Here is a 24231-nt window from a genome sequence, read left to right as displayed (position 1 = left end):
TGAACATATATATATAATATATCCTTAATTGATACTGAGATGTTATTGGTGGGCTCATAAATATTCATTTAAGCCTGGGCTAAACAGCCCTCCCAATGTAGCAATCCACTTCTTTTCCATTGCATTCAATTTTGTATGTCTTCCAGTTTTTTGGCTCCTATCCCTTCTTATCCTATCTATCATGGTAAAATGAAAGGATGCTGTAGTGTGCTGTAAAGTATGTTTGGACAAAGCATTGCTCATTCTTTTATGTTTAACATCAAAAAGGTGTTCAGAAATATGTAACCTAAGAGGTTTGGATGTTTGTCCAATGTAGAATGCATGACAGTTGCAGGTGGCCAGGTATACAACCCAGTCTGTACTGCAGTTTGCAAAAAACTTTGTTGAATACCATGCTGCAATTACTGCTAGAGAAGCTTTTAGTTTTCAAAACTCAAATACAGTTGCTGCAATGACCACAAGGCATGCAGCCAATGAACTTCTCCCCAGAAATGGTAGTTTGGATAGTATTATGATGAGTGGATGGATGCTGATGTTTGAAATGGCTAAAATAAGGCCCCAAGTTTTTCCCTTTTCTAAAAGAGAACTGACATGTTTCACCTAAATTTTGAGACAAACAATTGTCCGCCAACAGTATATTCCAATGTCTTCTAATGATCTCAGTAAGCGTGTTGGTGTTCCTACCATATGTGGTGGTAAACCATAATTGTTTAGTGGTAGAGCTTGGTTTTTGTTGGTATTTCAGAAGGTCCTTTCTGTCAATATTGGCAGCATAATTGCTTGCTGTATAGCCATAACCCATATTATAGCCTCTCTCTTGAAATCTATGAACTAAATCATTGCGAAAATGTGCAAAGGAATTATCATCTGAACAGATGCATCTCATCCTAATGAATTGTGACTTGGGGATGTTTTTGGTAATGTGGGCTGGATGAAAGCTGGGTGCATGGAGTAGAGTGTTGTATTCAGGGGATTTGCAAAACACTTGTGTATAGAGGATTGTCGGTGTTCCTAGATATAAGTACATCCAAATAAGTGATTCTATCCAGAAGGTAATTGACAGTAAACTGTAAACCCCACTTATTTTCATTAAGATAACCTATGAATTCCATAAGGCATTCCACATCAGACCTCCACACCATCCAGCAATCATCCAAATACCTATGCCATATATCAATTTCCCCCAAGTAAATGTTGTGTGTAGTGTCATAAATAATGTGCTCTTTTGTGTAAGCCATGTATAGATCCACATATATAGGGGCAAAGGATGCACTCATTGCAGTCCCACACACTTGTAAATAACATTGGTTACCATAGAAGAAGACATTCTTCGTGACAACATGTTCTGTCAGAATAAGTAGAAAGGTGTGAAGATGAAATAGTTATTGATCAACAAAGCAATATAGTTGGTCAGTTATGTGAGGACAGTAATCAGTATGTTGATCAACCAATTATTCAACACAGTTGACCAAACTTAGCTCAGATCTGCTTACATTTGAAGCACAACTCAGAGATAGGAAACTCAAAAAGTTCCAAAGAGACCAAATGGACTATGACAAAGGGCACCCCTTCAATTATATTGGACATGTTAGATTTGAGCCCCTAAATGCAAATGTCCCAAGTCCATTCTTAGAAAACGCAATTCTTATACTGATTCATCTGGGGGTGACTCATCATCTGGTAAAGATTTAGATACACAACAGACCTCGGACTCTCCAACCCCCAAACGTATCAACAGTACTGTCCCTTTAGGCCTTATAAGAGGACATGGAGAAAACATCGCAAACATCAGAAACATGTAGGGTTTGATGGAACTCCTGATGAACAAGTAAATTGTTGTTCTAAAACAAATGTATTAAACATCTTTGATGTAACACCATCGGATTCACAAATAACTTTGTTAAATAAAGGCCTTTCTTTTGTACCTGTTTTTTTTTTTTTGTTCAGGAAGATGTATTGGCACAGGATGTTATAGCTTTTTGCAGATTGTTAAATCTTAAAGTGCATTTTCATGACCGTACCAATGCTTATTCAGCTGAGGATTCATTTAAATACCACAAATCCACCTTTGTTCCACCAATGCATCATTGTGTGGGCCTTTTTCAAAAGAGTGTACTCAAAGATCTGCACTTTAATTCAAATATGGCTCATACAAGATATAATAATCTCTCAGTCTGATATGTTGGCTATACAAGAACTTGCTAATAATAAAAACTTGGTAATTATTTCTGCGGACAAAGGTGGTGCTGTGGTTGTCATGAATTAGTCACATTATGATGCTGAGGCTTGTAGACAACTGGATGATGGCAGATATTACACTAGAATGCCCCTTGATCCATCTAGCATGTTTAAACGACAATTAGATAAATTTTTGGAATCAGCAGTACAAAATGGCATCATTACGGAACAAGTTAAATACCATCTTACTGTTCCAGATCCAAGCAGCCAGTATATATATTTTTTTACCGAAGATCCATACAGATCTTCACAATCTTCTGGATAGACCTATTGTGGCCGGTAATGGGTCCCTAACTAAACCAATTTCACAGTTTCTGACACAATATCTTAAACCCTTACTCAAGTGGGTTAGGTCCAGAATTCGACACCACAGAATTTCTGGACATAATAAATGACATGCAAATTGAGGATCATTGGTTAATGTGCACATTAGATGTCTGTTCATTATACACAAACATACCACACTGGGCAGGGCTGGATGCTAATGAATACTGGTTAGAGAAATCTAATTTATATATACCTGGTTTCAACACCTTTCTTCTTATCCTGACAGAACATGCTGTCACGAAGAATGTCTTCTTCTATGGTAATCGATGTTATTTATAAGTGCGTGGGACTGCAATGGGTGCATCCTTTGCCCCTATATATGCGGATCTATACATGGCTTACATAGAAGAGCACATTATTTATGACACTACACACAACATTTACTTGGGGGAAATTGATATATGGCATAGGTATTTGGATGATTGCTGGATGGTGTGAAGGTCTGATGTGGAATGCCTTATGGAATTCATAGGTTACTTAATGAAAATAAGTGGGGTTTACAGTTTACTGTCAATTACCATCTGGATAGAATCACTTATTTGGATGTACTTGTATCTAGGAACACTGACAATACTCTACACACAGAAGTGTTTTGCAAATACCCTGAATACAACACTCTACTCCACGCATCCAGCTTTCATCCAGCCCACATTACCAAAAACATCCCCAAGTCACAATTCATTAGGATGAGATGCATCTGTTCAGATGATAATTCCTTTGCACATTTTTGCAGTTTAGTTCAGAGATCTCAAGAGAGAGGATACAATATGGGTCATGTCTATACAGCAAGCAATTATGCTGCCAATATTGACAGAAAGGACCTTCTGAAATACCAACTAAAGCCAAGCTCTACCACTAAAAAATTACTGTTTACCCACAACATATGGTAGGAACACAAACAAGCTTATTGAGATCATTAGAAGACATTGGCGGACAATTTTTTGTCTCAACATTTAGGTGAAACATGTCAGTTCTCTTTTAGAAAAGGGAAAACCTTGGGGTCTTATTTTAGCCATTTCAAACATCAGCATCCATCCACTCATCATAATATTATCCAAACTACCATTTCTGGGGAGAAGATCATTGGCTGCATGCCTTATGGTCACTGCAGCAACTGTATTCAAATTTTGAAAACTAAAAACTTCTCTAGCAGTAATTGCAGCATGGTATTCGACATAGTTTTTTGCTGCAGTACAGACTGGGTTGTATACCTGTCCACCTGCACCTGTCATGCATTCTACATTGGACAGACATCCAGACCTCTTAGGTTACGTATTTCTGAACACCTTTCTGGTGTTAAACAAGAATGAGCAATGCTTTGTCTAACCATACTTTACAACACACTACAGCATCCTTTCATTTTACCATGATAGATAGGATAAGAAGGGATAGGAACCAAAAAAATGGATGGCATACAAAATTGAATGCAATGGAAAAGAAGTGGATTATTAAATTGGGAGGGCTGTTTAGCCCGGACTTAAATTAATATTTATGAGCCCACCAATAACATCTCAGTATCAATTAAGGATATATTATATATATGTTCACAAGATGTCTTGTATTATTACACTGATGAAGGCTAGGTTAATTCCTCAGCTGAAACCGGCAGTCAGCATACAGTATTTAAAAATTTTAATTAAACATTTATGTTCTTCTGTCACCCACCTCACCCATATTTTGTTTGCCTGACACTCAAGCATTTTACAAGAGTATTAGTTCTGGCATTGCTGTTAGAAAGTTACATATCTCTGCTCTAGATTGTAAAATTAACATTTTTTTGAAATACCTAAATATTTACTCGCTATCTGTCTTTGTAAGAATTGTATACATCCATCACCCATCTCCCAAGGTTTTCCATCTGCAGTGTGACTCGATTTCTTGTTTAAGGTATGAACTTCATGTACTAGCCACATTAAAGCAAGTCTGAAGTTACAGTGCAGTGTTTCTGGTTTTTGAGGAGGTTCATGTCTTAATAAATTTACCATGCACTTTCTTAGTTACAAAAATGGTCTTGAATATTTAGAGATGATGCTGACATACGGTTAGCTAAATGTAGACAGTGTCATGCCACAGTGCATTTCCACAACTTGACTTGGATGATGCTTGTGAATAACTTGTATACTTTCAAGGAGTCGTCATTACAAATTCAGTAACAGAATTTTATGAGATATTTCAAGACTGACAGTGCAGCAAATTGATATTTTTAATTAATTTTCGAATAATTAAAAAGAGCCACTAACCATTTTATTTGATATCTTTTCTATTTCTGCAGGCTCATATGCAGGCTCGCTTTGTTATCCTCAGAGTACTGCTAGAGGCTGGTGAAGGACTTGTCACAATAACATTCACAACTGGTTCAGATGGGAAACCAGATGCAGCCATAACTTTGGACCGAAGCAAAATCATATCTGTAGGCAAGCCAGCTGTTGAGAAATTTCTCAGGAAACTACAGGTACTACATTTTTTTTGTTGTTGTAATGTTACCCTTGTAAGTGAATATTGCTGAGAAAAGACATAGGATAGTAAAGTCACTGCGACTGTATATTCATCCATTAGAAAGTAACCACAAAAACAGTTTCAAAGTATTTGTCGTATATGCATCATTAGATCAGATGATCTATGAAGTAATCACATGACAGACACACAAAACAAACTTAATTAATTTTAACTTGTAAAAAATATTAAAATTAAGTATTATACCTTGTTAGTAAGTTAATGGATAAAAACCCTACAAATGCCACTTCATACATTTTGCCTGTCCGTTGTAAAACACTAGAAGTACTGATTACCATTGAGACCAGAGCGGATTGGTGGCATTTAAACAGTAACCACAACAGTTCCTTATTCTCCAAGCATGCTTCCCGAGCCCCACTAATGCCACCTTTTCTACTTTATATATAGTAAAAAAAATAAAATAAAACTTTTTAATTTAAACCCTATACAAACTGAGGCATGATAAGTTTACTGTTTTGAGCCTACCTAAAATATTATCTAAGTCTTTATATATTCTCTGGCATAGTGGTTAGTCTGTCTTGCCTATAGAAACTGAATCACAAGATAAGCAGCTAGCTTTGTAAACCATGTTGCTAGCATTACAAACTTCCCAGGACAACTTATTGTCTTGCAGTAACCTGGTTCCACTATAGAGGGGCCTGTTTTTAACAGGTAGGTAGGAAAGTGCCAGTGTCTTATTTTTACTTCAAAACCATGATTTTTTTAGGTGCCTGTTTTTAACAGGTAGGTAGGAAAGTGCCAATGTCTTATTTTTACTTCAAAACCATGATTTTTTTTAGGTGCATACTCAGAAATGATTATTGAATGTGTCAAAGCTTTCAATCAGATGCACTTGTTCCTGTGAAATATCATTTCTAGCTTGTCTAGCCCAGTTATTTTACCTTGAGAAGTATTATGTAATTTTTCCGATTTCCTACTACTACTGAATTTCCATCTTCCATACCAAATATTTTCATTTAATCTTGTTTTCAGATGTCTGCCCTCATCTGTTATATTTTCCCTTCTAGGTCCCCCAATACATACTCACTGTAACAAATTTTAAGTTTCAGTTCCCACTTATAAGTAAATGCTCCCTACTGAAAGATGATTATTTTTACAAAATATTCTTAAGCACCATAATAGCAGTTTGTGCTGGAATATAAATACATGCCAATGTAATCCTTCTCCTGTCTTGCCAGTAGCAGCTTGTGACCACAAATCTACCATTGTGATCTTCATATCCTGTTCTAACACTATTGGAGCCCACTAGTAATCAGTGATATTATACTCCCCTTTTCCTTTTCTCTTGATATTTTGCTGAATATCCATCCTGAAATCCTTTGTCAAATTCACGTGCTCATTCCTTTCAAATGTGTTCAGTTTCTTAATACAATTCAGTACTCTTTCCTTTTTGACTGTACTGCTGTTAGGCCATTTATGTCCCAAGATAATGTGGATAATGTAGCCATTAGGATAAAAAAAATATTGTTCCCACCTAGTATGCATGTCATTTTTTTTCTTGTGTATTTCCAACTTTTGCCTTGCGTATACATGTTTGCGGCTGACCTTTTATACAGCTGTTTCTTATCTCCATTTGAACCTGTGTTACATTTTAGAACACTTTTTCTTTTAATAAAAAACCCTGAAATAAGAAAAACTAAATACATTTTAAAACACCCCCATCCCCTGTGAAAGAAAAGAAGTTTAACCCCGATGTTGCACGTCAAAGGCTGAAACCCCCCATTACCTAACCTAAAATTAAGGATACCCATACTAAAGCACATATAACAGTCTATGTCCCAAATTGCACTGATTAGTTTCTATTCTTTTCGTACCTCTGTTCCCCTCCCATATGTGAAAAACAGCGTGTATACTTTCTGAAAACATAAACAAAAAACACTGGCTATCTTAAAATAAAACTAAATTGAGCACAGTTCTATTAAATGCATTTAAGTAGTCAGGCTGCTAGAAAGGCTGCTGTCTCTTATTCACCTCCCATAATTTCTAACTTTTTTTGTTCACTGAACTGCTTGCCATTGTACCTTTAAATTTCAGCAAAAATACTCAGAACTCTATTGGATGGGAAATTGTAAATTTACCCCCCACCCCCCGGGTCTGGCCTCCATTTCTGTAATGGAGAGAGGCCATCACTATTATCCTAACACCCCCCCCATATCATACTTGGGGCCCAAATGGTTTGGGGTGCATGGCTAGGCTTGTAAGAGCACTAGTAGTCTTTAGCCTAGTAACAGCCTATGATTAATTGCTTGCACCTGGCAAACAGCTCTTCATATAAAAAGTAACCAGTAATGAGGAAAAAGTTAACATCTGCAGATGCAAAAAGAAATCTTTCAGTTTCACTCCAGTTAGAATGTTCAGTTGCTTTCTGCTGTAGACGTTTTGACTTCCACTAAGAACTTTTGCTAATGGAAAAAACAAGATTATATATTTGCAAATGCAAGGAGCTTGGCATTTCTATGGCGTTCATCATTTTGTCTTCATTTTTCAAGCTTACATGTTTACAAAAAACACTTTTGCTTAAGCCAAGGGCATCAATCTAGACATCCATCCTCGAAAAAGATAAGATAAATTATGTTAAATATACATATAGTATAATCAATACAGTTTTGCACCACACCCCACTCCAGCAGCCCAAGATCACAGCATATTAACTTAATCTTGTTTCTGTTGGACTTCTAAGATAGCATAGGTTCATTGGCGTGTACTAGGCTAATGACCCTGAAGCCTTTACAAGCCTAGCTGTAGGATTACACTGGCATAGTGCCACCTGACTTTAGTTCCCAGTGTCTCTGTTGAGTAGAGCCACTGGAGTTATCCCCGGGGTGAATTTTCTGTATAGGTTCATAGGTGTGTACTAGGCTAATGGCCCTGGAATAATCATCCCTTGCAAGTCTTGAGCCCAGGACCCTGCACACCATAGCCACAACAATCTACTACGAAGCCATCAGCATCACACTAATCAATAGCTTAATTTAAGCAGTTCAGTGTAAAGTAAAAATGAACTGTGTGAGCAAATGGGTGTAACTAAGGAAATTATTTTTTGAGATGGAATTCATGATCTTGATTGCCTGAACATAGGAAGACCTTGTTCGGTTCAATTCTGGCAGCTGCCGAAAAAGCAATTTGTAGAAAATAGAACTCAAAGTCTGAACCAACTGTATTTGAAGTAGTGAGTATTGTAATAGAGATAAAAGAACTGGAAGTGGGATCATTAAAAAAAGATACAATTATGTACAAAAAGGAAATTATGGGAACAATGCATGCAGAACGATGTTTTGTAGGAGTAGTTAGGTTTAAGACAAAGCAGGAATTAAGCAGTTTATGTAATGTTGAATTGATGATAACCGTATAAAAGAATGTATGTGATTTTTAATGTTTGTAACTATGAACATGCAACATTTTTTCTTTTATATAAATATATGTTTTCCTGTGTCTTAAGTGATAATTTAATAAGCGTGTTTAAAAAAAAGTAATTGCTTGCACCTGCAAACAGCTTGTCACCATGAAAATAGTCAGCAATGAGAGAAAAACAGCTAACAGCTCTGCAGATGCATGAAAGAATTTTTCTCAGTTTCACTCAGCACATAAAGCGGTGGTGGTGCTGCGGTAGCGTTGTCGCCTCAAAGCAAGACGCTGTCCGGATCGATTCTCAGCGAGAGCGTCTTCTGCTTGAATGGGCGTACCTTTGTTGAAGGCTGTGCATCAGGGCTGGCAACTCTGCACCTAAAAATCTACTGCCAATCATTAGCGGACCGGAGTTCTGCTGTAGCGACCCCTAACTGGGGAAAGCCGAAAGACGCAACAACTCAGCACATAATAGAATGCGCAATTGCTTTCAGCTGCAGAGTTGACTCCTACTGAACATTTGCTAATAGAGAAAAACAAGCTAATATCCTTGCATATGAAAAGAACTTAGCACTTCTCATAGCTTTCATGATTTATTTCTTATTTTTCAAGGCTACTTGCTTACAAAAAAGTACATCATAGATTAAGCCAAAGGTGTTAATCTAGACATTCATCTTTGAAAAAACAAAAGAGAGAGAGATCCTCATCTCTATGTATAATACAAATATAATCAGTGCAATTTTACAACCCAACTCCACCCCAGCAGCCCATTATCACAGCATATTAATTTAAACTTGCTTTGGTCCAGCCTTTCTTTTATTACATTGTAAAAGCTATCCTTCTTACAATTAAAATTCCTTTTTTTAATTTTAATATCTTTATATTTTAACACCTTTATTGAATTATCACTTATGGCACAGGCAAGCATACATTTATATTTATTTACTTTAATACCTTTATCACATAAAACAGTCACTGAAACTCTCCCACCCCCACATATAAAATACCCCTGACTACCTACTACACAAAACTGCTTTAATATATAACATGCCATTTATATCATGAACTGTTTTATACAAATAATGTTAAGAGCAGAAATTGTTTTACTTAGTTACTTTTTTACCTGTTTTAAACATTAATGACCATAAAGTTGGGTATATGTTTTACATTCTAGTGCAAGTTTAACAAAGATAACAAGTCCAGTGTTTTTCACTTTTCATTGAAAAGCCATAAATGTGACTGATGTTTTATAGTTTCACATTTTTTTCACTAATTTCGGTATAGCTGGTCTTATTTCTTTTCAGCTTCATCTCCCATCCCCAGACTCCAGTTCAAGTCTAAGGTACTCCTAATTCCTCTATTCAGCACTGTGCTTTTTTTCTGTCTCTCAAGCATTTTTCTTTGAAACATTGGAAAAGGTTTCATTGGCTAAATCTCTCTGAGCCTTACCATCAAAAGATTGAGAAACGGTCCCCATGTGTTGCCCTATCTTGCCTTCATTTTGTACTGGTTGGGTTCGACTCTGCCTATACAAAAGCTCGAGGACTTCCACCGACTCATGGCTGTAGCCCTATCTCATCATGCTTAGGGAAAATTACCCAGATCTCATTTGCCACTAACCAGATCAGGTGCTTCCATTCAGGCTCTGACTAAGTGGAAATAATTTTCTAACAAATTGTTTAAAGTTGTTAATTGTTCTCTTTACTGTGTTGAAAAGCATTTTAGAGTGTTAGTAGCTGAATTCTAACTCAGTTACATTGTTCGGCTCACCTTATTGTTGGCTGTTTACTGTGGCCGTCCTTTCTACCTGTAGGCCTTTTCATTGGTTCTCTAACCTTCCTTTTTGGGCTATCCTTTCTCAAATTATCCAAGCTCATTTAAGTTAGAGAGCTTGGAGAAAAGTCTTGATTTTTTTGTGTTGACTCATTTGGGTTTTTTCCCCTGGTAGCTCATTTAAGTTAGAGGGCTACCGTTGGCCCATTTAACTTAGAGGGCCTTCCTTCCTTTTTTGTATTTCTCCCTTTCTGGTAGAGGCAAGTTTGTTTAACTTGAAGAACTGCCCCTCCTTGTCTCTGTTTTCATATTAAAAAATGTGGTTTTCTGTTGTGGTTGTTAAAAAGTTTTTTCTCTACTAGTGTTTCACTGTTTGATTGTTGTTGATAGTGCTATTACATCACAATGTCCAAGGATCCAAAAGAATCAAAACCTTCTGGTTTTAAGAAATGTAATAAATGTAGCCAGAAAATGTCATTGACAGATGGACATACTAGTTGCATTTATTGTTTAGGTGGAGTCCACCTTCAGGAGTCATGTGCTTTTTGTCATGCTTTTAGTTCCAGAGTTTTGCTGGAAAAAAAACAAACTTATATTAAGAGGAACTCACCAAAATCCCCATCTTCCAGGTCTGAGAAGTTAGGAAAGGGAGCATCTACCTCTTTGCCTCATTCGGAACCAACGAAAAAAGTAGCAAAAGGTTCATCCTCGGACCCAAAGGCTTTCGGGCCCAAAAAATCTTCCTACTCTGCTTATACTGTGGCTTCAGGGCCAAAGGAGTTTCAAATTTGGAGACTGTCCCCAGTTCTGGAACCAGTCTCCCCAACTTTTAGATCTCCTTTACTGCAATCAGTGAGATCTCCTACCCCCTCCTCTCGACCCTCCAGGAGCCTCTCCGACTGTGTGGATCATGTGGTGAGGAAACTTTTACAGGCACCGGCGCTGACCAAATCACTGTCAATTCCAACCCAGAGGGATTCGGAGCCGACAAAGACTACCTCCCCTTCATCGATTCCTCCTCCGACCCAATCTGGGATTTCGGAGCCAGAATGCCTGGATCCGATTGAAGTGAAATTGTTGGTGCTGAGACCTGCACCAGGATCTTCATGCCTGACTACTACTCCAACTGCCTCTGTTCCATCGGAGTCTAGGAGTTGTCATTCTCTACTCGAATCTGGAGAGAGGAACTGGATCGGACTGCTGTCTGATCCGAACTTGCCTATCGGGGATTCGGCCAAGGTGAGCTCAGCTCCTACATTGGCCTCTGAGCCCACCGCCTTGGTCCTGGTGATGCCATTTGGTTCTTCTTAGCTGGTGGCTTCTTTGGATCAGGCCGGGGGGCCTTTGAGCTGATGAGAAGAGTGCCATCACCTCTGACCGCTCTGCTCTCAGATGCAGGTATTCTTCCCCTTAAAGTGCCAGTGCCATCACATCCACACAGACATGGAGACCCAAAGCCTCAGGATGCCCCATTGGGTGAAGCTGTCTTCTGAAACCTCTCTAGATTACCCCTCCGAAGAGGACCCTCAAAAGAGATTATGCAAGAGGAAGCATTTAGACTCCCTAGAGGAGTCCATCACATCAGATACGAGCCTCGATGAGTCAGAAGGGTCCCCACAGTCACCTTCTGAGGATGTCTCCTTTGCCGACATCCTAGAAATACTTAAACAGAGAGGTGGCTGGAAGCCTAAGCCTATCACCCCTTCTGAAGAGGAGTCTGTATACCTGGAGGCTTTCTGGTCTCGCCCTTCCACCTCTTGGGTGTCTCCACCTTTCGACCAGCTCATGAATGTAGTTAGTTGAAAGGCGTGGGAGTCTCCAGACTCAGTGAAACCTGTTCCTAAGAGGCCGAATAAGTTTATTACTGCACCTTCAGACAAAAACGTCCTTAGCAAGTGTGTCCCAGCAGATGCTATGGTGGTGGCGGCACCAAGAAGGCGCTTTCAGAAACATCCTCGTCTGTCCATCCGCTGAACAAGGAGTCTCGTACGATGGACAGATATGGAAAGCACACCTTTTCTTCAGTGTAATTTGCTCTCAGGTCGTTGAACTACCTGACCCATTTTACTAGGCTTCATAGGGATCTCCTGAAGGAGCTAGGAGATGCCCTCCAAGATTCTGTAGCTGCAGGGGTTTCGGACAAGGTTTCCTCTCAGCTCTCCACCTTAAATTCAGTGGTAAATTCCTCCATGAGGCTTATTTCTTATGCAGCTGATGGAGCGAGTAGGACGGCGGGTACAGAGATTTCCTTAAGGAGGCAGAAGGATGTGATTTTGCACAGCCCTTTAAGTCTTCCTTGTTTGGGCCAAAAGTTAAAGACACATTAACCAGGTGTGAACAGGAAGGAAAGACTCTCTCTGGAGTCCGTTTCTCCCTACCTACCAGACCTTACCCAAAAGGTCACAAGGGGGGAAATGTGGTTTTGAAAATCCCCAAGAGATTTCCAGGACACATGTGGTGATCCTTCGCCCAGGGCCAGAGGGAAGTGATAATGGAAGACGCTGACCACACAGCAGAGGGGGTCCGCAGAACCAGGGTGATGGGGATCTCCTTCCTTGGTAAGCCTTTTCAGCACTCCTGAAAGGAGGCCCATCGAGGCAGTCGGGGGTCGCTTATCTTTGTACCCAAGGTAAGTGCCTGGCTGGAAGTAAAAGATAATAAAAAAGATAAAAAGGAGCTCAGACTACCTCCTTACTAACAACCTCCTTTCCAGTACTCAGCATGGTTTCCGACCAAACCATAGCACCACCACTGCCTTACTGTCCTTTACTAACACTATCCTTCAGCATAAAAATAATGGCTATCTCTCCTGTGCTACTTTCCTAGGCCTATCTAAAGCATTTGACATGGTCCCACACAAACAACTTATCTCTGTCCTCAATAACCTATCCTTCTTACAATCCGTCACCAACTGGTTTCAGAGTTACCTGTCTGACCGCCAACAATCCATTGTATGGCAGAATGACATATCTCCCCAACTACCTGTCTCCATAGGGGTTCCCCAAGGATCCATCCTTGGACCCCTACTCTTCTCTGTTTTCACCAATAATCTAGCCTCTGCCACCAAACATGGCACACTCGTACAATACGCAGATGACTCTACCATCATCTACTCAGCCCAGTCACTACCCAAACTGCAAAAAGTCACACAGGAAGCCTTTTCCTCTGTTGAAACTTGGTTATCCGATGCCCAATTAATACTCGAACCAAACAAAACTAAACTACTCATCTTCCAACCCTCCAAACATACTCAAAACAACTCTCACTTTAACATCACAGTGAAAGACAACACCACTATATACCCAACTGAACACACCAAATTGCTAGGAGTGGAAATAGACAATAAACTAAAATTTGGCATTCACATATCCATTGACCATAAAAAAAGTCCACAAAAAACTAGGAGCGCTATACAGAAATAAGCAACTTCTCACCAAAGCAGCAAAGATTTCAATAGCAAATTCCCACCTTCTCTCCACCCTACTTTATGCCTCTCCAATATATACCAACCTAAGGCAGTGCAATCTAAACAAACTAAAGACCTGCTACAACAAAATCGCAAAATTCGCCACAGGGGCATCCTACCATAGTCACCACTGTCTCTCACTTGCTGAACTGGGCTGGCTTGAACTCCCTCACCTCCTTCAGTGGTATCAACTCTCACTCGCCCACAAACTAGTAAACCATCCACTAAATGTCCCATCCCTCCAGAATCTACTCCAACCCTATCGCACCACCAGACCACTAAGATCCAGCAACAAAAATCACTTGCAGATCACTAAAGCCAATAACTCTGCTGGTGAAGCAATATTCTCTTGCACCATAGCCAAATTATGGAACTCCCTCCCACCCACAATTACCTCCATACCATCATGCACCCACTTCAAAACTTTACTAAAAGCACACCTAAAAACATGCTGGCTATGCCCTTGCAACTCCCACCCACTACCTTTCTTTCCACTCCACTAACTACCTTGATTATAGCAAGCTCAGATGCTCATAAGCCAGTACTTATTATACAGCAGGAACTTCTTCTTGTAACATTTGTTAATGTCTGTTATGTACTTCACAGATAAAGATTCTAGTTGTCTACTGATGTACTATGTTCTTCATCTGTAAATATGTTGTAAGTAATTGCTATGTAAATTGTTAATCGCTATGTAATCCAATGTAACTACTGTCTATTTTAACTGTGGAGCTTTTCTCCCCGGGCCTCTGCTGAAAATGGACCTACGTCCAGTCGGACACTCCCGGTCAACAAATATAAATAAATAAATAAAAAATAAATGGGTACAAACTATCATATCCAGAGGCTATTACATTCCCTTTTCTTTTTCCCCTTAAAAACAAAATCCCAGATGTGATCCCTTTGGCTGGGTGGAACACAACTCTAGAAATACAAAAGTTGCTAGACAAAAGAGTCATCTAAGCTGTCCCCACAGACCAAATTGGATCCGGAACTTACTCAAGGTTCTTTTTAGTTCCAAAAAAGACAGAGGACTGGAGACTCATTTTGGACCTCAGCAGACTAAACAAGTCTGTGAAGAAGTCAAAGTTCCAGATGACGACACTGCAGTTGGTACTTCCCTTCCTGGGAAAAGACAATTGCATGTGCTCAATAGACCTCCAGGATGCTGCTACCATATCAAAATGGAGAGGCAGTCCAGGAGCTATTTGTGCTTTCGGCTGGGAGCCAGTAACTGCCAGATTCGAGCTCTGTCCTTTGGTCTCACCACAGCCCCCAGAGTGTTCACCAAATGCATGGCGGTAGTCACGGCTCACTTGAGGTACCTAGGATTGAGTGTTTCCATACCTAGATGACTGGCTCCTAACTGCTACCGCCAAGCATCTACTAACAAGAGTGAGATACCACCATACAGCTTTGCTCTCACCTAGGGATCACAATAAATTATGAAAAATCTGCCTTGTCACCATCTCAGCATATCGTCTTTATAGGAGCAGACCTAGATACAAAGCAAATGTTGGCCAAGCTTCCCCTGAAAGAGTTCAAGTACTACATCTTCAAATCAGAATTCTACTGTCCAAGAAAAAAGTGCAAGCAAGCACTGTCCTGAAAGTTTTGGGTACCATGACAGCAGCAATAACCTTGATACCATTAGCATTCCTGCACATGAGAATTTTGCAGTGGCTGCTATTCACTCAGTGGTCCATGACCCATGTCTCACCAAATTATCACTGAATCCTGCAAGAAAGACCTTAGTTGGCGGCTTCATTCCACTCAGGTGACCCTAGGCCGACCATTTTGTTTTTCCACAACCATTAGCCACAGTGACCATGGACGCATCCTAGATAGGATGAGAGGGCATTATCTGGGAAAGATAGTCCAGAGAACTTGGCAGGATCATGAGATAGGATGAGAGGGCATTATCTGGGAAAGATAGTCCAGAGAACTTGGCAGGATCATGAGACCCACTTGCATATCACCATCCTAGAGATTAGAGTGGCGCTTCTAGTGTTGCAAGCATTCCAAGACTCCTTTCCACTAGGAACGAGTGCGATACAGACAGACAACATGTCAGTTGTGTGGCACATAAACAAGCAAGGAGGAACCAAGTCTTACTCCCTCTGTTGAGATCCCCAGAGTATGGCAGTGGGCAGTCTCTTCCCAACGCTTTCTGATAGCAACGCACATCCCAGGGAAATCCAACGTGATAGACAAACTCAGCAGAGCTATTCTGATGCCTCATGAGTGGTCCCTAAAACAGGAAGTAGCAGAAAAGATTTTCCAAAAGTAGGGTCAGTCTTGTTGTGATCTCTCCGCTACATCCATGAATGCCATGTGCAGCAGCTACTTTGCCCTGAATCCACCCCCCTGGGGGAGTCATCAAGGGACGCACTTGTACACAATTGGCCCCTGGGTGTCCTCTGTGCCTTTCCCCCCTTTCCTTTGATTCCCAAAGTTCTTCAGAAAGCCAGCTCATTGGGAAGGAGTTTGATACTATTTGCACCATACTGGCCTCATCAAATATGGTTCCCCTTTCTTTGGCCCCATCTCCAGGAGGAGTCATGGATTCTTGACCCAATTCCCGACCTCCTGACTCATTCCTCAGGGAAGGTCCATCCATTGGTTCAAACCCCCAAGTTGACAGCTTGGCTGCTCCAGTTCCACACACAGCCAGGCTTCCTGACATTTCCCCTGCGGTGAAGCATATCTTGATTTTTGTCTCGCATATCCAATTACTGTATAGGAGAAATGGGACTAAAAATAATATCCCACATACTTTACAAAGCTTTCCTGAAAGGTACCTTTTTTACTCAGGCCTCCCATCAAAGACCCTCCAGTGCCATGGGACCTAAACTGTTTTATCTAGTTTGATTCTTCTCCCCTTTGAACCTGCATCATCTTGTGACCTGAAGTTCTTAAAGTGGAAGACAACCCTTTTGGTAGCCATCATGTCTGCTAGAAGGGTATCAGAACTACAACCATTATCAATAAGGCCCCCCTACGTGATTTTCCATAAGGATAGAGTATCTCTGTGAACAAACCCATCCTTCCTACCCAAAGTGTGCTCAGAATCTAATTTGAGTCAGTCCATAGATTTACCAGTTTTCCCCAACTATAGCAACAAGACAGAGTATAAACTACACCAGCTAGATGTGCATAGGCAATTACATTTCTACCTAGATGGAATAAAGGATTGCAGAAAATCAGACCAGTTATTTGTATCATTTTCAGACAAAAAAAAGGGTGCCTCCATATCAAAGGTTACACTTTCAAAATGGTTTACAGATTGCATTACCTTCACTTACAAATCTGAAAACAGAGAGCTTCCTGGAAAGGTAAAGGGTCATTCTACTAGGGCTATAGCAACCTCATCTGCCTTTCAGGTGAGGCTACCTATGGATACTGTTTGTGCCGCAGCAACACGGGTAAAGCCTCATACCTTTATCACTCATTACAAAGTGGATTTGGCCTCCAGGAACAGGGCCTCCTTTGGGTCCACTCTTTTGAAGAATATTCTCCTTTGAGCCACCCAAGAAAGATGGTGCTATGGATGCTGTCCCAACCAGTACAGAATGAAAGTGAGACAGAATAACAACACACAAAGAAGTTATGTATTCACCATAATGTTCTGTGTGTGTTGTACATCTTGCCTAAATTCGTGCGTCCCACCCTCCAGCCTTTCGTTCCTGGAGGACTGAGCGATTGTGATTGGAATATCATGTTCTCTGACTCTCTTCATTGATCTGTTACATATGTAAATAGTTCCTCTCTTTAGTGGTAAATATCTGCAAACAAGATCTGGGTAATAATTTCTCTAAGCATGATGGGATAGGACTACAGCCACGAGCCAGTGGAAATCCTCGAGCTTTTGTATAGGCTAAGTTGGAACCAATGATCGGTTCCGAACCCAACCAGTACAGAATGAAGGCGAGATGTACAACACACATATGGAATGTTATGGTGAGTACATAACTTTTTTAGTTTGATGGCTCACTCCTTGTTGGACAAACTTTTGTATTTCCCCCTTAGAATGTTCTGTATCCAAAAATGTCTTTGATGCTCCAGGACAAAATATTCTAAAGACAGCTGGATGCAGTAGCTTGAATCTCACATCTGCTTCTCATCTTTCCCTAATTAATGAGCTAAATTTGTTTCTCTTCTGTCTACTGTAAAGTGAATACTTATTTTCCACAAACACTCTCCTGTCAGCAATTTAATAAGTTTCCCTTCTGCTACAATTTTGTCAGAATCATCTCTTTCTGGTGGCATGATTGTATCTTTACTGATACAGGTCTTGGCTGCTTTTTCATGGCCGGGTTTGGCGCATGCACTTGATTTGCACTTTCAGTTAAGTCCAGTTGCTATTTGTGCTTTCATAAAATTCATATTCTCTGTTCCTTCCAGTTTGTCTGGTACAGCAGAAAATCTCAGGTTTTGTCTGCATACTCTGTCCTCTGTACCTTTTTTGTTTGAAACAGCTGTTCTTGAGCAGGCTCATATTCAGCTCTCCTTTTCTTCATTTCAACATTTGATTTTTGCAGTTAGTTCATCTGAGTAGCTGTTTAAATCTTTTTCCATTTTTCCAGATATTTATTTGAGTTGATATACTCCTTCAGTGGTTTATTTATTTTAATCATCTCTAAGCACATTTGACTTAATTTTTTCCTCTGAATTACTGGAAGCCATCTCTTGTACTTAAGTGGAGCTTGAACTGCTTTTTGCTGAACAGTTGCAGGATTCTTCTTAGTCAGTATTTTCTATTCACCTTTTCTAGTTGATTTCTTCTTTCAGGCTGTCAATAAGTTTTTTCTTTGCTGACTTCCAGGCAGTGTACTTAAACTAGCTATTAATTGAATTTTACGTAAACAGACAGAATTACTTACCCTTGTCTATCAGTTTCTTTTTTCACATTGGGAAAGCTGAAATGAAGCTACTGATCAGGGTGTTGCCACTTGGAAAGTTCTGCAAGCAATTAATCTTGAACTCTGATCATTCTTTGCTGAGGGAAATGGAAAATTAGAAGGTACAGAGGCAAGCAGTTCAGTGAAAAATAAAGTTCAACATTTTTGGAAGTGAATAAGAGATAGCAGCTTTCCTAGCAGCCTTAATACTTTAATGCCTTTAATAGTACAGTTTGTAATTTAGATTTATTTAAAGATACAGTGCACTTTTAATTATGGCTAAAAGTTAATGTTTTCTGAAGTCATACAAACTGCTTTTCACATCTGGGAGTGGAAATGGAGAAAATAGAAGAGCAGGCACCAATTAGTGTAAGTGAGAGCACAGGCTGTAACATGCAGTTATCGTGAGTAACATTAATTGTAGTTTGGGTAATGCCTTTTGGTGTAGCTTTTGATTTGGGGCAATTGTTTCTAACTGGAGGATTAAAATTCATTTTTTGAAGATGTGCAAGTAGCCTTGTGTGTTTGTTCTAAGTTAATTGGTTATGGGGGTGTTCTAAAATGTATTTAGTTTTTGTGTTTGAGTATTTTTATTTAAAAAATGTCTTGGAAAATGTGACATAGATTCAAATGGAGTTGAAAGATACATCTGTATAAAAGATAAGCCTGCTAAACATATTAATGTGTGCACATAAATCAAAAGTTGGTAATAAACATTCAGAAAAAAAAACTGTCATATATAACAGTTGGGAACAATAACTTCTTATAATGGCTACACCATGCATATTATCTTTGAATGCAAGGCCATACAGGTATAGGCAAAAAGTAGAGAGTATTGAATTGTATTAAGAAATGCAGAGTGCAAATAACAATGCTGCAAGAGACGCATTTGAAAAGAAATGAGCATGTAAATTTGATAAAGAATAGATTTTAGGATGGATATTCAGAATATTGGCGACACAGGAAAAGAAGAGTAATAATACTAATTGATAGAGGAGATCCTGTAGTGATAGAAGAGGAAATATTGCAGCATGGATACAGCAGCTTGAATCTCATACCTGCCTCTCAACATTCTGCAATAAATTTGCTACTCTTCTGCCTAGTGTATAGTTAGTAATCATTTTCCACAAGCACTCCATCTCAAGTTTTTAATAATTTTCCCTTCTTCCTCAGTTTTGTCAGGATGATCTGTTTCTGCTGGTATCATTGCATCTTAGTTCTCGGTTGCTTTTTCATGAGCAGGTTTGGAGCAAACTCAAAGTACCCTTTTAACAAATCTTGCTGTGGAATACTAGTCCAGTTGCTTATTTGTGCATTCATAACATTTAATAGTCTGTTTCTTCCAATTTTTCTGGTACAGCAGAAAATCTCAGGTTTTCTGTGCGCAAGTTGTCTTCTGACTCTACAATTTTTCTGAAACTGCTCTTCTTGAGAAGTCTGTAACTGTCAGCCGTTTCTTCATTTCAAACTCTGATTTTTTGCAGTGCTCTCAGTTCATCTGTGTAGTTTTGTGAAGGTTCTTTGATTTTTTTCCAGACTATTGATATTTGAGTTGAAATATTTCTTGACTATTTCATTTATATTAATCACCTCTGAATATATTTGATTTATTTTTCTCTAAATTACTGGAAGCCATCTCTTGTACCAAATCTGAAGCTTGAATTGCCTTTTGCTGAACAACTGCAGAATTATTTCCAGACAGTGCTTTCTCTTCTCCTTTTCTGTGTTTTTTTCTCCTCCTTCCTCTGTACTTAACCACCTTTGCATATTGTTCTTCTCTGAACTACTCTCCTTAAACTTGTGCATTGTATATTCTTGTGACACTATGTATTACATATACTATTCATTGTTTCTGTTATATGATGTTTTTGTATGTTGGAGCTTTGCTCCCCTGGCCTCCACTGCAAATGGACACTTGCTGTCCAGTCGGACTGTCCAGGTCAACAAATGTTAAATAAATTAAATAAAATGATGGAACTAATAAGCATAGGTATCTACAAACTCTCAAGCAAAGCCAGTTAGGATTTCTCAAGGGCATATCCTGCCTACTTAACCTGGTTGACTTCTTTCAAAAAGTTATTGAAGCAATGGATAAGGGTAGATCAGTATGCACTGTATATCTAGATCTTACAAATGCATTCAACACCACCCCACACTGTGTCATAGAGAAAATAAACTACCCTATCTAAATATTAATCCCTGTGTAACTTGCTAGATGGCAGACTGGCTCAGAAATAGAACCCAGAAAATTTGGGGTGGGCTGCTCTACCTCCTCCAAAAGGCCTGGCACTTGTGGCATACCCCAGGGGTTCAGTTCTTGATCCACTTCTCTTTATTTCTCTAAGGTTAAAACAATCGTTAAAAGTTTATGGCTGACCAAGTGTGTAGATGAATTGTAAACTTGGTAACATCACAAACACCCCAGAGGATACCAGGATCCTCCAAGAGGGCCTTTCCCAAACAAATATCTGGTGACAAAACACTGGACTAAAACTAAATGCCAAGAAAGGTATAATAGTATCCTTCTGCAAGTAAGAAGTCCATTGTATCATATTAACAACACATCCCTGAAAATGTACAGAGAAGTTAAGGACCTGGGAACTTATATAGACAATCAACTGTCCTTCAATCACCGCTTACCCACTACTGTAAGAAATTGATTTTTCATTGCACAGCTTTTTATTAAGCATAAGGCATCCAGGTCCAGGGGATATGATCATTCCACTGTATTCTCCATTTATTAGGTCGAGTATATAATGTCCCCTTTGGTATGCACCTGTCCAAACATTTGACACAACTGAACACCCACAATGCTTTCTTACTAAGAAAATAAAGGACCTAAATCATAAGAACTATGCAGACCATCTCAAAGGCTTGTCCCTCTTAATGTCTTAGGGGCTGCTGAGGGGCGATCTTTGCCTCCTGTACAGAGCCTCAACAGACCCTATCCTGTAAAACTTACTGCGTATTCACTAGTCCAGTGGGGGGGTGTGCATAAACACCTGCTAAAGAGATCTAAATCTCTTTTGCAGTATAAGTAAAACATGTTAGAGGGATATATGTGTATCACAGAGAATACCACTTCTTTATAGAGGGATAGATATGCATCACAGAGAATACTGCTTCTTTGTAGAGGGATAGATATGCATCATAGACAATACAGCTTCTTTATAGAGGGATAGATATGCATCACAGAGAATACAGCTTCTTTGTAGAGGGATAGATATGCATCATAGAGAATACAGCTTCTTTGTAGAGGGATAGATATGTATCACAGAGAATACAGCTTCTTTATAGAGGGATAGATATGCATCACAGAGAATACAGCTTCTTTGTAGAGGGATAGATATGCATCATAGAGAATACAGCTTCTTTGTAGAGGGATAGATATGTATCACAGAGAATACAGCTTCTTTATAGAGGGATAGATATGCATCACAGAGAATACCACTTCTTTGTAGAGGGATAGATATGCATCACAGAGAATACTGCTTCTTTGTAGAGGGATAGATATGTATCACAGAGAATACTGCTTCTTTGTAGAGGGATAGATATGCATCACAGAGAATACAGCTTCTTTGTAGAGGGATAGATATGTATCACAGAGAATACCACTTCTTTGGAATAGTCTTCCTCTCCACATATAGCAAAGTACTTTTCTTACACTATTCAGATATAATCAGGATGAATGGATGGATAACTGCAAAATCATGCCTGGTTTAGCACCCTTGTAACTCATGGATAGGGGCAATATGAAAAATTTCTGCTCTTCTCTGGGTTATTCATACGTAAAATGTAAGGGCTAAAACATCATGGGAATGTAGGCTAGGCTTCTAAAGATCCACAAAAAGCAAAAATACACAGGAACAGGTGAAAGGTGCGGTATAAGAAAACTGTGTAAACTTGAAGTAAAAAAACAAGTACCGAACCAACACAGCTGGGCAAAAACCTCTGTTTATTAAACAAAACCGAAAGTAATAAAAGTGAGCGCTTTTGCTATAACACTTTCGCTTATTCAGACTAATAAATAAATAGAAAGACATGAGTTTAAAAAGAAAGCAAAACCAATCAGCTGTCATATGCAAATCTGATGAAATAATTAAAAGGTGTATACACACACACACACACACACACACACACACACACACACACACACACACACAATGCAACAATTGTTATACAAGGGAAACAATACGGATAAAAACTAAGCTTAAAAACAACAGGAATGTTTAAGCGGGCATACTTTCAAAAAAGGTTAAGGCTAGAAACACCATTTAAACCAAGCAGTTTCTCTGCATTCAAGAGCAAGATCCATTTCTGTTCAGCCCTTTCTGTTTTGTTAGCTGTATCACCCCCTCTAATACTAACATCCAAAACCTGGAGTACAAAGAACTTAAGTGTGTTCTGAGCCATGCAAACCAATGTGTTGTCCTTAGACATTTGTGTCTTTCTGATTCCTAAGTTCCTATAGTGTTTGAGAATCCTGTCCGTCAGTGGTCTGGTAGCTTTGCTTATGTAAAACACATGACAGACCTGGCAACTTGCAAAATAAATATTTGGAGTTCTACAGTCGGCATCAAAATCAAGTTTGATTTTTAAAGTTAACATGAGGATGTATGTAGGTTGAGCCCGTAAGTAAGTGTGTGTGTGTGTGTGTGTGTGTGTGTGTGTGTGTGTGTGTGTGTGTGTGTGTGTGTATATGTATATATATATATATATATATATATATATATATGTATATATATATATGTGTGTGTGTGTGTGTGTGTGTGTGTGTGTGTGTGTATATATATATATATATATATATATATATATATATATATATATATATATATATATATATATATATATATATATATATATATATAGTGAGGCCATTAAAAGAATTGGAATATCCTACACACAACAGATGAATTGAAAGGGACTATAGGCAGTACATCACATTTTGCTTTTAAAAACAGTAGGTCCTTGAAGAAACATTTGTGCTATAAATCATAACTCTGTATCAAAGGGCCTCAATCTACCAGGCATGGGACTTTTTCCTGTAGATCATGCTCAGCCTGTAAGTGTATACTTACAGGCTCAACCTACATACATCCTCACGTTAACTTTAAAATCAAACTTGATTTTTATGCTGACTGCAGAACTCCAAATATTGTTTATTTTACCATTTTTTTGTGCCGGTCCCAAGCCCAGATAAATGGGGAGGGTTGCGTCAGGAAGGGCATCCGGCATAAAATTGTGCCACATCACACATGCAGAAAACTGTACAGAAACTCATACCGGATCAGTCGAGGCCCGGGTTAACAATGACCGCCACCAGTACTGTTGGCCAACAGGGTGCTGGCAGAAATTAGGCTACTGTTGGCCGAAGGAGGAGAAGAGGCGGAAGGCATGCTCTAAGGCAGGTAAGGGCTAGGACTGTGATAGTGAGGTCGGAACTTTGAATGTAGGCAGTATGACTGGTATAGGGAGGGAGCTAGCTGATATGATGATCTGAAGGACGGTTGGTATATTGTGTGTGCAAGAGACCAGATGGAAGGGGAGCAAGGCTAGGTGTATCGGAGGCAGTTTCAAATTGTTTTATCATGGTGTGGATGGGAGGAGAAATGGCTTAGGCATTATCCTGAAGGAAGAGTATGCTAAGAGTGTTTTGGAGGTGAAAAG

The 24231-nt window shown here is 39.3% G+C and overlaps 1 protein-coding gene across 1 annotated transcript in view; it reads left to right on the top strand.

Annotated features, from left to right (window-relative positions):
• DPP3 (dipeptidyl peptidase 3) overlaps positions 1 to 24231 on the top strand; it is a gene marked incomplete in the record, with an annotated part of 784135 nt that overhangs the window by 643774 nt on the left and 116130 nt on the right. The window contains 1 exon segment of the mRNA XM_044078218.1: positions 4838 to 5017. Within this exon segment, the coding sequence (XP_043934153.1) occupies positions 4838 to 5017 (180 nt within the window).

This window comes from Protopterus annectens, chromosome 7.part0 (genome assembly GCF_019279795.1).
Source record: "Protopterus annectens isolate FY-2018-M chromosome 7.part0, PAN1.0, whole genome shotgun sequence".
Taxonomy (NCBI): domain Eukaryota; kingdom Metazoa; phylum Chordata; order Ceratodontiformes; family Protopteridae; genus Protopterus; species Protopterus annectens.
The sequence above is the reverse complement of the archived record's forward strand: the minus strand, read 5'-3'. Positions and strand labels throughout refer to the sequence as shown.